This window comes from Channa argus, chromosome 18, assembly GCF_033026475.1.
Source record: "Channa argus isolate prfri chromosome 18, Channa argus male v1.0, whole genome shotgun sequence".
In the NCBI taxonomy this organism is placed as follows: domain Eukaryota; kingdom Metazoa; phylum Chordata; class Actinopteri; order Anabantiformes; family Channidae; genus Channa; species Channa argus.
Window position 1 is genome coordinate 18,817,979 of NC_090214.1, and position 18,507 is coordinate 18,836,485.

The 18,507-nt window shown below is 37.4% G+C and overlaps 1 protein-coding gene across 4 annotated transcripts in view; it reads left to right on the forward strand.

Annotated features, from left to right (window-relative positions):
• The first annotated feature begins 6,218 nt into the window (after positions 1 to 6,218).
• Positions 6,219 to 18,507, forward strand: part of vldlr (very low density lipoprotein receptor) — a 43,963-nt gene continuing 31,674 nt past the window's right edge. For 3 of the 4 annotated variants that reach the window (XM_067484100.1, XM_067484102.1, XM_067484101.1), the window contains exons 1-3: positions 6,219 to 6,765; positions 13,717 to 13,836; positions 16,105 to 16,227. In XM_067484100.1, coding sequence (XP_067340201.1) covers positions 6,693 to 6,765; positions 13,717 to 13,836; positions 16,105 to 16,227 — 316 coding nt within the window. In that variant the 5' untranslated portion in view covers positions 6,219 to 6,692. The remainder of the gene's footprint in view (positions 6,766 to 13,716; positions 13,837 to 16,104; positions 16,228 to 18,507) is intronic. The other variant, XM_067484103.1, reaches the window with a different exon arrangement.

Genomic DNA, 18,507 nt, shown 5'->3' on the forward strand with positions numbered 1-18,507 from the left:
GGGTGAGGGGGATTGACCGGATTGATTGCGCTGATCTTATCAACCATCCTCCTCTTTGCTACAGCCTCCAGACTTTGTTCAGTCTGTTGGCCTGTTCCAGCCTTAAAACCATTTCCCCAGCACAGAACATCTTCAGTAGCTTGAAGATGAAACCATTTATTTGAAACCATCAAATAAATGTAGTGCAGCAAAAGTGTAATATTTCCTTTTGAATTGTCATACAGCAAAAGTCAGAGTAATAATCAGAAATACTGCTGTAGCAAAGCAGACAGTGAATATTTATCTGAGTGAATATTATTTTTCACTCAAACAAAAAACAGATTTATATTCCAAACACAGTAAAACACATACTGTAATGGTTCATTAGACCAAACATCATGAATGTCATCTTAACAAAGTCACATCCTAAGAAGTGTTTTCCACTGAGGGGAATATATCTGGCATAGGTTTCTTTGATTGGCAGGATGAAGTTGTGTTAATGTGTCAAATTTTCTGTAGTAGAGGTGTTGAGAAAAACTAGAGAAGCTGACATTTCTGGAAAAGTGTAACCATCTTTGGTTGACATTATTGTCAGTGGTGCTGAACACACCAGAGCAAATGCCTGGAGTGATTTTGGAATAGCCTAACGAAATAAATGAAAGGATTAAAAAACTAGCTGTGACCCATTTCTTTTATGCCACTGTTTCTTTTGATTTCTGACAGATATTGAAACAATAATATATTATATAATTTAAAAAATTCACAGGTGAAAGCAGCCACACCATCTGTCTGATTTCATTCCACCTGAAAGGAATTTTCCAAGAGAATGACTTTTATCCTGAGTATTTCAGTGCACTACCAGCTCACCTTCACAAAGAGAGAAGCATCTTCAATAACCTGGCCTAGATCTGGGGCCTGATTGAATACTCCATCTGGTTTTAGCCAATGGTGAGAGTCCCTGCAGCTTCCTAGGGAGATGAAGATAAAGCAGTCGGAGGAGGTGATGATATACGTTGGCTGTGTGCAAATATCTGAATATAAAGGACTCTTTCTTCATTGGATTTTAACACAGAGTCATGGTTTTCTATGATAAAAGAAAATAAAAATAGAGCCCATCTAAGGTTTCATTTTATAAAACAGAGTGTGTTTTAGCTAAGTGTTTTGTCCCACTTCTATATAACCAATCTGAACATTTCTCTCTGATGTCCTGCTCTGAGCCACATGGACAAGGATCACACAATCAAATGTGTAATGTGTACAAATTACAGTAAGTGTAAAGCCTTAAGTGTATTATACTGCTTGTCTACATGCATAATGCTTGCTATACTGTTGTGCACTTTTCCTATGAATAATAATAGTAGCAATAATAATAATTAATGTCCAAAAATTTATAATGATCAAGGAAAATACCCTGCACGTTGACTTTTGTTTTTGTGCAGTTTGGCACATGCTATGACATCTGCCACGTTTGATTAGGGATTTTTGACAGCGACCAGTCAGCTTACTATCAGTGCAGACTGATTAGTTGCCTAGTGGCAGTGGCTTGTACGCTTTTCTGTGCTAATAGGACACTTCCAGTCACAGCCCAAGTGTCTTCGCTGTCAGCCCCAGTGCAATTAAAGGGCAAGCTCACCAATTTTCATCTTGCTTTCTATGGCTTCAGTTTAGGATGTAAATGTACATTAATGCTTTTTATTTTTTTATTTTAACTTACCTCTGATTTCTCTATATTAAAATAGTTCTCTGCTTCTAGATGAAAAACTCCTCCAGATGACATCACCCAGAGGATTTTTTTATCATTAGGAGTTCAGATAATGTTATCTGTGGGAGCTCTGGAAAAGCAGGTTGACCATGATTACAAACTCTATAGTGTGAGCAACAAGATGATATAATCTGAAATGAAGGTTCCTCCAAGTGGTGTCACCTGGAGGCATTTTCAGCTAGAAGTAGAGAGATGTTTTTCGATAAGGAAGTCAGAGGGAAGTTTAATGGCATTCGTTTACATGTACTACTCAAACTAGAACCAAAAAAGTTCAACATCAGTAAAGGTGTCCTTTAAGAGCTGTTTGAAATCTCTTGGACTCTGAGCATCTGTAAACATGGAGTTGCTGCACTGTAATTTCTGTCATCTTAAAAAAATAAGTTTGCACTGTAATTGTTGTAATTGAATAAAATTTGACAAAGGTGTTATTATTTAAAACTTGCTGAGAACTTAAAGGGCAACTTACTGATTTTCAGCATGCTCCCTTTGGTTTTAAGCTTGGAGAGTACATGTTTATGAATTGCGTAAAACTTTCACGGTGCCTATACTTTACTGCTTCTGGCTGGAAAACATTTCCAAACGACATCATCCGAAGGAGATTCTTATTGCATTTCTCGATGCCCATAATTACAATCTGAGCCTCTAAAACCCTGCTGGATCATCCTCATCTGAACCCTTGGAATTCAAAAGCAGAACATTATTCAACATATGGATGGCAGAGGCATGTTTATTGTTAACATTTAATCTCCAAATTTAAAGGGCAACTTTTGTCAATTTTAAACTAGCTCCCCATGGCTTTAGTTTAGGGTGTAAATATACAATTATGCTTTTAAACTTCTCTCTGACTTTTCTAAACTAAATATCTTCTGGCTGAAAAATGCCTCCAGATAAAATCACTTTGAGGAACCTTGAGTTCACATTATGTCATCTCGCTCACACTATGGAGTTTGCGATCGTGGTCAACCTCCTTTTCCAGGGCTCCCCCAGATGATATTATGTACGGATTGCATTCACCAAAGGAAAAAACAGCAACCTTATTTTCTAATTACGAGATATGGATCTCGTAAATACAAGTTATGTTTCTTGTAATTACAAGATACAGGACTTGGGAATCTCATTAATACGAGAAAGTTTCAGAACCTTCCTTCGATTAATCCGTTTTTTAGGATGACTTCAGTGTTACAATAGTTCTGTGATAGCTTTTAAAACTTTCAAAACTCTGTAGTAAAACAGATCTGCCGATAGATAATTCGTCAGATTTAGCTTTTCAAAATGTCAACAAATAGGCTTTAAACTGAGCGTTGATTTAGACCATTAAGCGAGATTCAATTTGCAGCTAACAGTGTGACTCTTCGTATCCGTGGCAACACAATACTTACTGTTTCCTGTAGAAGTTGGTAACACGAGTGAAGTCTTTAATGTTTATATGTGGCATTTGCTAAAATTCTATGATGAAAATGAAACATCGGAATTGACACTTAAGATCACAGTAAAACTTCGAATGGCCTAAATAAAATGGAGAATTAAGAATTAAATTAGGTTATTGTAAACAATGATGCCATTGTCCTGTCAAATAGCAACAAATCAATATTCTAACTTTTCTACACATCTCTTTAGAAATCATTAAACATTGAATGATAAAAGTGTTCACTCCTGAGAAGAGAAACAGGAAGTGTTATGAGTATGAGAAGGTTTCAGATTAATTTAGATTAATCTTAGATTAATCAGGTTTTTAGGTTGTCTTCAGTATCACAATACTTCTGTGATAGGTTTCAATTCTTCCAAAGCTCTAATTCAGCAGATAATTCAGCAGATTTAGGTTTTAAAAATGTCAACAAATAGGCTATAAAGCGAGGTTTAATTTGCAGCATATAGTATAATACTGTATATTTCTTCTGAGGCAGGAATTTGAAGGTTAAACTTCAGAACTTGCCTCAGAATAATCACGTTTTCAAGTTTCCTGTACGTCCAGTGGTACAAAGCGTAAATGAACTGTTAAAAGCCAAGTCGGCATATTTAACATTTCTAAATGTAAACATATAGTCTAAACGAGGCCAAGTCAAAGCCCACAATGTAACTTTTCAGTATTTATGGCAACATGAGATTTATAAGTCCCGTATCTTGTAATTACGAGAAACAGGTTTCTTCAATGCATTGCAAACAATATTAATACATTTTGAAATAGGTCTGCGTTCATTTCTATTTACATTAAAAGATTTATTGTGTTTGTATTCATATTTAGCATATAGACTTGGGAAGGGTATAACTTTAGTATATAGAATACCTTTTAATAAGAAACTGAACATTTCCCATAATGTTTATTCATTCTTCTACATGAATAAACATTACTCTTGTTGGGGGGGGGGTCAAAAATAGACATCAAACACAGAATAGTGTTGATCCCGGCCACAGCTTGCGCTGCATCACATTTCAATGACATGATGAAATGCACTCAGATGACGCAGTTCACCAATCCCAATCCTGCAAGCAAACATGCCTGACAGATGATTTCCGGCCATGAAAGGTCCCATACTATTATAAACTATTGTGCAATGTGTTGGTCTTGGATTAGGCTGCACATGTCTTTATCTCAAACTTGACTTACTGGATTGGATTTAATTGTTTCATTGTTACCTGTAGCAACATGCCAATGCTACACTTCCGCAATTATTTTCTCATCATTTACCACCATGGGAAAATGAAAAAGTCACTCATGACATAATGTGAACTCAAGGTTCCTCAAAAGTCTCTCAAAGCTATAATTGTTTCCAGACATTACAGTGCTGTTTCCTATGAGAAATGAGTAGAATTGAGGGAGTCATTGTCACTATCCATGATCCTACTACTGAGCTTGTAAATAATGATTTTAAACTGCTGTATTTTATAAGAGTGGATTTCCAGCCTCACGATCTGCAATGTGAGTGTGTGTGTGTTTGGTGGTGAATAATATAAAGCGATGCTGAAGGAGAGAACAGAGAGAGACGTTCTTATAGTGAATTGAACAGTGGTTTGTGTGTATGTGTGTGCGTGTGTGTGTGTGTGTGTGTGTGTGTTTCAGGGAATGCAAAAAATCTGGGACAGAATGAGCCTTGGGGTGTATCAGCAGCCATCAGCCTTCACTGAAGATGAGGTTCAATCCTCTGATAAGAACTCAGAGAGCCTATGAAACCTGGCAGCAAGCAGCCCTCTGGAAAATCCAAAGGGCTGGTGATCAAAATAAGGCAAAATAGCATCAGACAGTCAGCAGGAAGGAAATGTTAGAACTGAAGTGGGTTCCAAGATTTGGTATTTACTCTTTGAAAAATTAGACATCTGCTCTTACAAAATGATCAGCAGTAAGACCCAAATTTAACATAAGGTGCTTTTGAAATGGTAGGAAACACATTTAAATATATAGATTCATTTTTTAGTACTAGTAATTAACTAACTCAATTTTAAGGTGTGGATGTATAAGTCATTAAAGACTACCAGATGTAGGCAGAGTTGGGTGCCTTCTAAGTTGCTCCCATAGAGCAAAAGCAATAGATTGCCCAGCAAAGTGCCTCCGCGGTGGAGAAAATGGTTACAGTAGAACAAACATAAGCACACATTTTTCTGCTCATCACAGGTCACCTTTACATTTTTACCCCTCTTCTCCTTCGAAAACTGTCCTTATTCTGCTACCGCTACAGGGTATATATAGCCCTACATGTGTTGTCATCTTTTTGTGGGGGGGTTAGTATGCAACAGTCTATCAATCCCCTCCCTCATGTGTCTCCTATCTACTCTTCACTGGCAACTATCTAATGGAGGCGTACAGCAAATGTCAAATGGTACCTGGAAAAGAAAAAGGGCTTCATCACTTTAACGTGTTGGCTCTATTGTGGGGGAAATTTAGAGGGCACTTGTTGCATTTGCTTCACAGTGGGGCCCCTTTGAGGGCCCTTTTATTGTGTTTGCTCTACTGTGAGGAAGCCTTACAAAGAATTTTACTCTGTTCACTCTTCTGCAATGGCACTTTTATTACATTGTGGAGGCAACTCGCAGGGCACTCATGCTGTATTTCATTGTCCCTGTGGGCAGATGGGGATGGGGTAGGAAGGGGGGGGGGGGGGGGGCCCCCTCCTGCTCCCCACTTGTGTCCGCCTATGAACTAGACTCCACAGTAAGGTACAGTATCAGAATCAGTCTGTGGTTGAAAGCTAGAAGATAATGAAAAATCGATGTTTCATTGTGTCAACGAAAGCTGGTCGTGGTCTGTCTATCTGGAGTGGATACTGCATCTGCTTCTAGGCTTAGAAAATGGATCTTTTTAATGTTTTAACTACTGACAGACTTAACTGAGAATGACATTAAAGCATTTTTAATTATTGTAATTTACCTTAATTAGGTATGCATGCATCTTAGTGTTTAATAAAATATCTGTAACTACTTTCTGATTATTCCTTGTGGATAGTGAAGGGTTAACAATTCAGGAGACGTATTGAAGGAGGAAAAAAAAATCCTCCTCAGCTGTGACGGGCTCTGTGTAGCACCATTAATAAACCGGTCACCAGGGCTGCTCGTTAACTGCCAATTTTACGAAATGGATTTGGGAACCTGAGCGGACCGCACGGCGCGTGGTTGTAGGAAGAGATCAAAAGGCGCGTGGTCTTCGTGGCGGATGCCCGCGTTCCATTCTCACTGCTACTCTCTGGTCACCACACTTCTCTGGAGCGCGTGCTGCTGTGGGGCAGTCGGTGGCGTCGCCGGGAGCGGCAGTTTATTCCAGCTTTGCTTTGCTCTGCGTGTGTATGAGTGTGTGAGAGAGTGAGTGAGTGAGTGACTGTGTGCGTATATGAGCGTGCGTGCGTGTGTGTGGTTTGCGCGTGAACAGGCAGTATCAAAGACCAAGCAGGCCCGCGCGAGCCAGCAAGAGAAGCAGGCAGCCCCGCGAGCGCTCAGCTAGCAAGCGTACAATTCACTGCGAGAGATGGTCACGTCCACACCGGGGATCCTTCTGCTGCCGATGCTAATATGTCTCCAGCACTGCATTAATGTACACGGTAAGTCACGAGTCCACGCTCTGTGTGTGCATGTATTAATTTGCCTATGTGTAGTTTGTGTGCCTGTCGGGGAATTACAGGGGAACACGCACTATTCACGGTGAGGTTAGCTAACACTGCCCAGCTGTTAACGTTACACCTGTCATGGGTGCTTCTGAAAGGAATGACCGTGCCTGACTACACCTTAGGCTGTTCAGGGTTGGCAAAGAAACACCTGAGAACGTCTTTTGTCGTGACTAAAACGAGGCTCTTAATGTTTTACTGTGCCATAAATGTAATGTATGAGTGTGTCCCTGGCTTTAATTGGTCCTTGCTTAAGCTCTGTTGTTTTAGCTCAGTAATGTTGCTGGAAATGAGGGGGATGGAGAGGCCCGTTTGGTTTGCATCGCTTTCTACAGCAACCGCTTGTCGCTGCTCATTTTTCGGTCAGTTATGTGTGCGTTTAGTTATTTAAATCATGAAAACACGCAGATCTCCCGGATAAACTCCGGCTTCTTGTACCGCGTTGGCAACCGTGCGTGTCTTGATGTCCCCCACTCACTGCTACCGTGGGATTCTCCTCTGCCATCACCACCCCCATCGAGACCGGTAATTTATTTATGTATTCCTGAAGTGGAAGCCGACAGAGTGGGATAAAAGGGGGATTGCAGTGACTTGACATGAAATTATAAAATTGTCAAGGCTAGTAAGCCCAGTTTTCTTGAAGGATGGCAGGAGAAATGAGTACCCAGGGCCAATTAGCGTCTGCAGGTGATGCCAGTTAAAGGCTAATTACCAGCAGAGTGACCAAGGTTAATTTAACACAATCTGGTTGTACTTGTCTACAAGTTTGCACTTGGGCTGCAGCTGGCGATTTGTTAATAGATTTGTCTTTCTTTTTTTTTTTTTTTTTTTTTTTTTTTTTTTTTGAGTGTTTGTGCAATAAGTACAAGAAATTTGTAATAAGCGTCAATTTTTCTATCAATTCCATGAACCCAATGTATTACTTTTACAAGGTTTATTTTTTTTCCAACAGTCTAAGTCTGATATATTTAACTTACTGATATGGATAGTGTATAATTTGTTTACAACAAATTTAAAAATCAACTACACTGATACATTTTTTTTAAAAATTGTCTTTACCTTTAGTGTATTTAGAACATTAAAAGTTGTCTTACAGCAAATCCTAATTTTTGAGAACAGTAAACATCCAAATCTTAGGTATGTTTAGCTTGGTGACTGCTTTTTAGTTGATTTAATAAAAACAGTTTATACATATTTATTTTTTTATTTGAATGTTTTACCAGAACACATACTTCCCATCCAACCTAAGCTGGATAAAGTTGGATACAGAACAAAGATTTAGTCCAAGAGAGAGTAAAGCAATCGTTGACAATTGTACCAGAATGTTTTAACCTACACGGTTTATATCTAGCAAAACCTGATGCATTGTTTTATTTTTTATTTTTTGCCTGATGATGAACATGTAGGTCAAAGGGGTTTTGTTGCATTAGAAGTTGAGGATTGTTGATTTCAGTCTCTTTCCTTCTTCACTTTTAACATGACTGTGCTATGTAATATTGGTAGTCGTTGGTGTGGGAGAGCAGCTGTCATCGTGGGGCTTCATATCCAAAAATATGTACATAATTTTATGAATGTGGTTAAAAATAATTTCAACTGTACTTTGCACACTGGCTAACTAAGAGGGGCTCAAAAGCAATGTTGTTTTCCCTAATAAGTAGAAATTCAAGAGACTGAAATCTGTGAATACAGCAAAGTGGCCTTTGAATGTAAATATTAAATGTAAACTAGTGCATATGTGTATACACCCACTACTATTGCCACCTCCTTCTCCTTCTAAGCTCCAAAGACACACGCACACACATGCAAATTTGAACATGTCACACAAATTAGTGGCAAGCGCAGCAGCTAGACTGGTCTGTTTTAAAATGGGTGTTTGTTTTTCCTCTGTAGTTACTGTGCTATCATATTAGACCCAGATCCTTTGCCATTCTTAGGCTGTGTGGGGGATGGTTTTTGAAATGGGCAGGGTGGTGGACAGGACGAGGAGTACTGTGGAAAATTGTATTGCCATGACCTCCAGTGTCACAGCATTTATATAGCACACAATGATCTACTATTTTGAGAAAGAGTTCATTACAGCTCCACGCCTGTTGAATCTGTTTGAAACTGGGGAATACTAGCAGGTAAATGACTATCCTGTGAAACAATCCCTGCCATTTAAAATGAATAGGTGGATGTTGATAATTAGCTGTCAAAGTGATTATAGACTTTGAAAGATGATTGTAATATGTGAATGTATGAATTACAACTCTCAGGACAGGGCATGAGATTAAGGTTTTTAGACAAATTGCAATTGGCTTAAACAAGGTAATTGATCCAATTACTAAATTGATTCACAACATTTTTGCAGCTTACAAAATTGACAACTCAGCTGTTAGTACATCTTAATTAAGTACACTCTGACATTATGAATTTAAAAAGAATTAATAATAGCAAGATTTTAGCAATTTGGTCTAATGTTAATATTAAATACTTCGTGGATGGCATTTGACCTTTTGGAATTTTTATGTTTTAGTGGAGTTGGATGACTGCCTTACCAACTGAGCTGGTAAGGCAGTTGTCCAAGGACCACAGGGTCGGTGGTTCGATCCCCAGTCCCGGCTATAGGTCTCTATAAGTTTCTTTGGGCAAGACACTGAACCCTTAACAGCCCATTCCCAGCTGTGCAGTGCCGGCCCAAGACCGGTAGAAACTGGGGAGGGTTGCGTCAGGAAGGGCATCCAGTGTAAAGACTGTGTGCCAAATCAACATGCGTAGACTGATCTGCTGTGGTGACGCTGAACTCATGGGATAAGCTGAAAGGACATAAAATAAAAGGGGAGTTGACACAGATCAAATTTTGGAGCACTGGTAATCAATTTTCACCACATTGAGGTAACATTTTGATTCTCTTTTAATTCAGTTGTTGACTTATTGGTGATATTTACATTTTTATTTCGTAAACTGTTTTATTGATGGTGAACTTGTTTACTCCTCACTAACCGTGGCACAGCTATATGCAGTTTAATATAAAATAGCCTCCTGAAGGGAAAAGCTCAGGTTTTTTTCTTTGGCAGCAGAAAATCAAATGGAAAATTTAAAGATTGCGGATACTTTAAGGGCTGCCTGTTTATTGAATGTGCTGCATGCAGCTCTATAACAAAATATGTTTTTTTGTTTTTTTAATTACCAATTTGTGGGTTGGTGACACCAAGAGGCCACTGCAGAAAATCTCATGCATTCACTTGCCTAAAACATCTTCCAACAAGTACCCACAACATAATGGTGGTTTCAATGTTGTGGTCAACATGTAGAGCAGTTGGATGGCCCACGTTGACCCCTGTCCACCACAGGTGAGTTTAATGTTGTAGTTGTACACTGCAAAATTCGGTAAACTTCTCCCTGGGGCACTTCTTATGAAATGTTGGTGCCTCTAGTAGTCCAAATTTCTTGATTTATTTTCTTGTATTTAGTCGTAATAAATTAACCCTTTGAATTAGTTCTTAAATGGCAAACAAAAAGCACAAATGTTTTTGAATTGGTAGAAATAGTGACGTGTGTGTCTTGACCTTGACAAAGTGGTTAAAGCTTCCCCACTCCTCATTCATTGGCAGTGCTGTAGAGTGTGGGGAGTTCAAACTTTAAATGTCAGCTAAAAATTGAGTCTGACACTGCCGGGGAAAAGGAGAATGCCCTGTATACTTCAGGTTGTTACCAAGCTGTTGTTGTGTAGATTGGATCCAAGTGCAGGGTTTACAGTTTTCTAGACAGCAAGTCAATGGGTTCTGTGGACACACTGGATTAGTAACCCAAGAGAATACACACTGGGATAGTCGCTCCTTGCAACTTGGGTATTTGGCTACAGTGGGTATGCACATTCCACTACAGCAGCAGTCTTTAGCCATAAAATACAACAAACAACTCACTGCTGTTGACTTGTATTTCCAGATGCATTTTCATTACTTTGTTATATTAACTTGATTTGTTGAATCTGAGACTTTGAATTATTGTGCATTTAACCTGCATTACCACTAAAATTTTTACTTTCGCAAAAGTAAAATTGATGTTTAAATGTATGTAACTTCTAACTGAACGATTTATTTTTTTAGTTTTTGATTGAGCCTCACTTTTCTAACCAAAGAGAACTGCATTAAGTCGGGCACAAGTGCTATCCGTACACTATTTGTCACTTGCACATCAAATTATTATAGCTATTATTATTATTATATAATTATTATACCTAGAGGTGTGTGTATATATATATATATATATATATATATATATATATATATATATATATATATATATATATATATATATATATATATATATATATATATATATATATATATATATATATATATATATATATATATATATATATATATATATATATATAGAGTAAAATACAGCAATACACATCCAATGAGACTTTAATAAACTAATGTATTAAGCTTAGTGCTTGCTGGGTTTTTTAATGCTCCTCCATGATCAACACACAAACAAATGCTGATTATGACTTCAGACTGAAATCAAATCAGCCCTCTAAACGTTAAGCCTTTTTAAAAAAATATTATTATAAAAGCACAATTCATACACTGATTTAAAAGGACCACAATCTGTAGATGTCTTCGTAAATTACAAAAAAGTTTGACGGGTTAACAAAATGAAAAGCTACCAGATAATGCTACTTAATTGCTAATTTTGCATTAAACCCAGGTAGACATTTGACACCCCTCGGGTTCACATGCGGTTGTTTTTAAATCAGCCCATCGAAACTGAAACATGTTCCTGCTGAAGAATATCTAACCAGCCCACGTGCACACGTACCTGGTAAAATAAATGTATATTCATAACTTCACTCTACTGCCTGCTTAAGCATATATACAGAAGTAACACACTGAAAGTAAATATACCCAGCTTAAATGGTTTATCTTAAGTCAGTTTAAGTTTAGTGTTTGTTCCTCAATATTTCTTTAACTTTTTGTTGATGTAAAAAAATTGCATCAATTATGCAAGTGAGATTTAGGTGCAGTCTGCATAAATGTCAAACACAGTGAGCACTGACCACGCTAATCACAGAAGCAAATGTCATTTGTCTCTTGGCAACTGGCTTGTTTGAGCAAATTCACCACCAGTCTTTAGTTCACCAGCCAGTTGTGTATCACTTTTAATTCGTTTTAAATGGATGTCTTGTTCTTTGTGTACCCAGAGGATTAAAAAGTATATCTTGCAGTAGAGAAAAGGGCGGTAGGCATGGGTTTTATTTCTACATGACGGCCGTGTTAAGTGTATTGGAGACATGGTAATCAGTGTCTTTAAGGACTTAATCATCTCATTAGATATTTAGAAAGGACTCGATAAAGGTTTGGTACCTGCCCACATAAACGCACTGGAAGGAAAAGGCAAGTTCATTCTTTGTAGGATATTAAGGAATTTTTGTTTGTTTTCTAAATGAATAGATTTTAACAATAAGCATTTTGGCAAAAGTGAAATGTGGGTGGCTTCTGTAGTTTATCGGGCTACATGGATACAGAAACATAACCTATGGAAAGAATACGATGACAATGACATTCCTTGTGTAACCTCCTCTTTCCCGCATGTTGCAGCCTTTTAATAACGGCTGAAAAAGTATGTACTCCTAAATGTTTAAGAACCACAGTGTTTCACTGGCTACTGTGGTTGCTGTGTGTTGTTTTTTTTTTGCTAGCTAACCTGTTAAATGTTACTTGGAAAAAAGTCTGTACCATTTCTCTTTTTATAGAAAGTTTTATTTTATCAAGATCACTAAACTACACTAATTTGTTGCACCTTTTTGGTAACTGTCATTTTTAAAGTGGAGGTAAAAGTTTTGCGCGAGCAGGTTCTCAAGGATTGGGTCATGTGTGGCTGCAATCAGAGACCTGCATCTCAAGTTCAGATCAAATCAGTGGTGTTGCCTCTGGGTCAGGAGTTGCTGACCCACTAAAAACAGTTTCCTTCCTCATAGTCTTGCAGTGTTTCTTTACACAAGGATTTTTATCATTGCGTAGCCATTTGGGCAAATGTAAATTTTTATCCTTTTGGCATCACTTTACTATTTTGGCAGACACCTTTTTAAAGTTTTTGAGGAAACTTGCGACCTTACTGAAAGTTATAGTTAATAGAACTGAAAACTCTTTCAGGCTTCTTATCACGGTGTGCTCCATTTTTCCACCTGGACGTGCACACTTACTAAATCAGACCATCAAGGTCAGTGCTATTTTAAGAGCTGGAGTAGACTGGAAAACAAGCAGGGCAGGGATCTTTGAGGACCAGGATTGAGGAAACCCTGCTCTAACTTGACAGACTGCACTACAACAATTTCTTAGTACAGTCTTCCTTCTGCAATTGCACGGCCTTCAACACCATGTGAGAACTCAGTTTCAATGTCACTGATTTGTTAATTACTGATAGAGGAATTATGAATTGCTGTCTTTCTCTCTCTTTTTTTTTTTTTTTTTTTTTTAAATGTTTAAACCAGTAAATGTTGGCAATTTGATCCAGATTAATTTACTATGTGAATTGTTTTATGTATTTATTTAGCTCTCGATTGGTCTGTATGAGTTGCTTTCCTCCGGAATCTCCTGTGTGTTAGTAAATACGGCTAATCTAAAATGCCAGTTTATATTTCTGTGTTTAGTATGGTTGCTGGTTAATAGTTAAAAAGGTGTTGCCAGAAAACATTGTAAGGGCACTGAAGTTAAGTTTTCCACAAACGTAAACGTGGTATGTCAAAAGTAACGACTGATAATTCTTCTAAGTGTCAGCTACTTACAGCTCATCAGGGAGCTCTACTAAAATCTAGCTGAAATTACATTAAAATGTTAATGATTTTGAAATGTTTGGGACAATATTTTTTTTTCATACACCCGTGTCTGTCCTCTGCAGGTACGAAGACGGAATGTGAGGCCAACCAGTTCCAGTGTGGAAACGGTCGCTGCATCCCATCTGTCTGGCAGTGTGATGGTGACGAGGACTGCACAGATGGCAGTGACGAGAACTCCTGTGGTGAGAAAAATAAACTGTGTGCATACAGTGCCTTAAGTTTGATTAACTAAAGTGCTTTGAGTGAATGAGATTATTTCCTCTCTGTTCAGGTCATCAAAACTTTTAAATGCTTTTCTCTCAGTAGCCATATATATATACCTTACTTTGCATTCCTTTTTAAAAATTAAGATTAGTGTAGGGCATAAATGGAACCAGCTATAGTTGTTTTTAGTTAAGAAAAAAGCCTATAGCTTGAAATGCCTTTCATCACTTGATCTAAATGTTAAAGGTAAAGTGTCCCAACTACAAAATGTCATGAGGATTGGTTTTAAGACCACACTGTGCTGTTCATCCATATGGATGAGTGTTTAGATTGCACCTATGTAGGCTGAAAGTTAATATGGCTGTTAATGGGGTGGGGGTGAATAGATAATGTTCAGTTAACATTAAGCATGTTCTTGCCAGTGTGAACAATATGTAAATACATTTCTAAATGGAGTCTTGCAGGAGTCTTTGTGGTTACTAGCTCTGGCACAGAAATTTTGATTGCACCCAGAGGAACATAGAGTAGGGTATGTAACTCATTGAGCTTCTTTTCCTTGTCACCCGTGTCTTGTTGTAAAAAGTGTGATGCTACCTATCTGTGCTGCAGTTTATCTGCAGTGAACATGGCCCTAACGATTTTCAGTATAGCCTACAGATGGTGTTTTACAGTATACCACAATATATGTGCTTTACTTATTCTCACAAATTACCTTTACACTTGGTGTTTGTCTATAACAAATGCATTTGTATATGAAGAAAACATTAGTGTGCTGATCACACATTAATTTCTTACTGTACTGTGTGCAGATAAGTCCAACTCCGTACCCAAGTGGCTAAAAACGGTATATAGAATAGTTTTTTTTTTTTTTCAGTTGTTCATTCAATGACATAGATGTCATATGATGACTATCACAGCTTGGTCACAACTGAAGCTTTCCCAGCATCCTTTGGGACAGAGTGACCTGGAGATGGAAAAGTAGCAGATCATAGCTAAATATGTACATGGATGGGTGTGTGTATGTGTGAGTCCAAAGACTGTCACATTTTTCTCCCCCTTTTTTTTCCTCATCTATTTGGGTCATATGGTACTCAGAGGGAAGGGGGAAAGAACAACTCAAGGAAGTGAAGAAAATTAGGGAGGTGGAGGGGAAAAAAGAGCAGATGATCATGCTGCAGTGTGACAAGGAAAATCCTTGTATCCAGACCCCATTCAAATATGAGTGTATAGGATTAAATGGTAAATGAATTAACAAATTGCCTGTACTCTAAAATATGGCATTCTAAATTCTGCAACTGTAATATTAGGGCTGTTGCAAATACTTTTTATTTTTTTCTTTAATTTCTTTGGGCTCCAGAGCTCCACTACTAATCAGTAGTCAGTGAATATTTGAGTATGTGGAGGTAGCAGGAATAGTAAAAGCAACAGTTCTATGCAATCACACAGAATGAATAAATAAATGGAGAATTATCCGCCATCCGCTATCAGTGTTTGGATATTTGAGGGTTGCGTGACAGATGGTTGTTGCTAAGCTAATCAAACAGCTGAATAGACATTTCTGCAGGGTATTTCACAGGAAGTGTTGCAACTCATTGCTTGACATTAGAAATAACATTGGGCACAGCCAATAATATTGACAAAGTTGGTGTTTGTGGGGCTTTTTTTTATTGTTGAAACCAATTTTAGCAATAGTTTGAATTGGCTCAGTTGTTGTGCTGATGTGATTAGTGCGGTGGAAATGTTTATTTTCATATATATATCAAGACACTGGGGATGTTGAATTTGCATGAGCAGACAGAAAAAAAACAAGCCTGGGTCTCACTTTACAGTAATAGTATAATTACTAAATGGGCTAACACAGATTATAGACTAGGGGTGGGAACTGCTTATTAGGCATTACGTGTACAATTTTGTCAATAGGGTATTACTGGAGGCTTTAAGCTTTATATATATTTTTTTTTCTTCTAGGAGAAATAATCCTTGGTAAGATTCTCAAAGCACATTAAAAATGTTACTTTATTATTAAAATGTTAGTTTTGTGGTCAACTTTATCAAAAGGTGGCAGCATTTTAAACTGTGACCTTTTAACACTTAATAGAATTACACTTGTTAGATTTTTCGCAATTAACATTCATGAGGTGTGAGAATCTGACTTTGGTTGTTTTTGGTTGTATTTATTTATTTTTTGTTTCATGTTTTAATTAATCTGTATAATAAATCTATCCCTATTCTCCTTCCTTCTCTAGTACAAAAGACTTGTGCAGAAGTAGACTTTGTGTGTCACAATGGCCAGTGTGTTCCAAAGCGGTGGAACTGTGATGGGGAGCCAGACTGTGAAGACGGGTCTGATGAGAGCGTGGAAATCTGCCGTGAGTTTCCTCAATGACAAATTTCGCACATTGTATTTCAGGAATTTGTCGATTCCTCCTTTATCACAACACAAACATCAGATGTTTCACTGCTTTAATTATATAAGAGAAACTACAATATTTACATCCAAATACAAAATTTATGGTTAGCTAGCTAAACTTGGGTTTTAAAGTGAGTAAGACTTTTATTCTTAATTTAAAGGTCTCAGTGAACATATTGTAAATTACTGTATTTTGGCTGAAGCTTTGCAGGAAAGCTTGGTTTATACTTTAATAGTGTGTTGAATCTAAGGTGTAGGTATTGTGTAGGTACTATGGACTCAACATTGATCCCTATACTGTAGCCTGAGGTGGTGCACATTAGGCTACAATCTGGCCACAATGAGGACCACATGAATTATAATTGGTCCACTCAGACCTTCTGCCACAGTTGGTGCAGTAGTTTTGTCTCCTCCGATGTCCTCCTGACAGAGCTATGGCTGGCGCGTGTCATATCCAGCTCAACATAATCCAGTCAGTTTGACTCACTTTGTTAGAACACTAAAAAGCACAGTTGCACTGAAACCCCACTACTAGCTACGAATTTAATTTAGAGCGTCACAAGAACGCAGTATAAATGCTCACAACGGTGTGGGCCCCTTGCATAATCTTTGTGTAGAAACATATCAGGTTTAACAGTTCAACCAGATTTTTCCTGCCTTACGTGTCAGAGAGAAAACATTCAAAACTCATTTCACTGTCAAAGCTGAATCTTTTGAAAGAAAGTTATAAAGTTATTGACATTATTCTTAATGTCTTCAGAGACTTCTTTCTGAAGTACTTGGATTTTGAGTGAATTGCTTCTATTAATTTTTTTTTTGGGGGGTGATTTCTACCAAAATCTTCAAGTAGTTTTGGAGCCATTCAGGTATGCTTTATCAAATTAAAGTTAAAAAAGATTGCATTAAAACTTGACATGCTGTGTCACTGTGCATGACACCTCACCTCAGAACTTCTCTACATGAGGAAAGAGAGACCCTTTCATCTGCTTGTAAAGGGTAGTGTACGCTAAAACGTCCTATTTTAGCCAGTGTTGACCATTGCTGGTGCTGGTTATTGTCTGGTCAGATTATCTTTTTTCTAATGTCAATCCACTGACTTAAATTGCTGACAGGCCAAAATAAAACTTTCTCTTGACTGCATGCTCTGCAAGTCAGTGGAGATACAGCACTACTGTCTGTAAATGTTTAAGGTAAGACGCATCACTTTATTACAACAATGGAAATCAGTGTACGGAGTTCTGTTTCAACTCTGCATTAGACACATCTCTAGTAAAAACATCAGCTGATTTTAGAGATTTTCAAACCACGTTTAAAGTTAATCTGATGGAATTATTGTTGTAATAAAACTTTTTAGTGTAATATAAGAAACTTCAATATTTGAAATAATTTTTAGGGGGAGCGGATTGGTGTGAATACACATTTAACAAACATTTGATAGCCTGTGTTGTACTGTATAAAGTGTATTTTTACTGTAAGCTGAGCATCTTGGTGCTTGTAAAGTTTAATTTTGCCTAATTTTTGTACTGTAGCTGCAGATTGTACACAAGTTAGGCTGCACACTGTCTAAAACTACAGATTTATTAAGCACAGACTGGTGAAGTGATTGTTACGTTCATTTACTTAATATTGTGGTGTGGAAGTATAATGACAACAGGGCTGAATAGTGGATTTAGTGGATATACATGCACTATTAAAATGTGATTCTGTGGACACTAGTTTAAAAAACATTCTAAAGTATTTTAATGCATTTATACTAATTCATATTCAACTTACTTCACGTCCTTCACACTGTACTTTTCCCACAGGGATATAGAGTGAGTCTTAAACTGTTTTTAAGCAGGTTTAACAATTTTAATCTATTTTAAATTAAAATAGATCAAACCTGCAAGCAAACCTGTGTAATTTTGTTTTTACGATTTGTAGAGAAATCCAAAAGCAAATTCTCATTGTTCTCACTGATCTGTGACGTTCAGCCTCTCGTTTCTTAAAACATGGCATACAAATGAGTTTTGTACTGTAGTGTTTAACAAATGTTACAATAATACAAGCTATAAATGTGCATTTATTGCCCTAGTTTCAGTGACATTTAATACACAAGTGAGTATTTATAGCAACAGTGTTTATGGGACTGACTCAAAATTAACAGCTGCATTGTGATGTTAATGAAGCAACATATCACCCAGTAAAACACTGTAAAATGATTGTTTTTTTGTTTATTGTTGGTGGGGGAAAAAAAAAC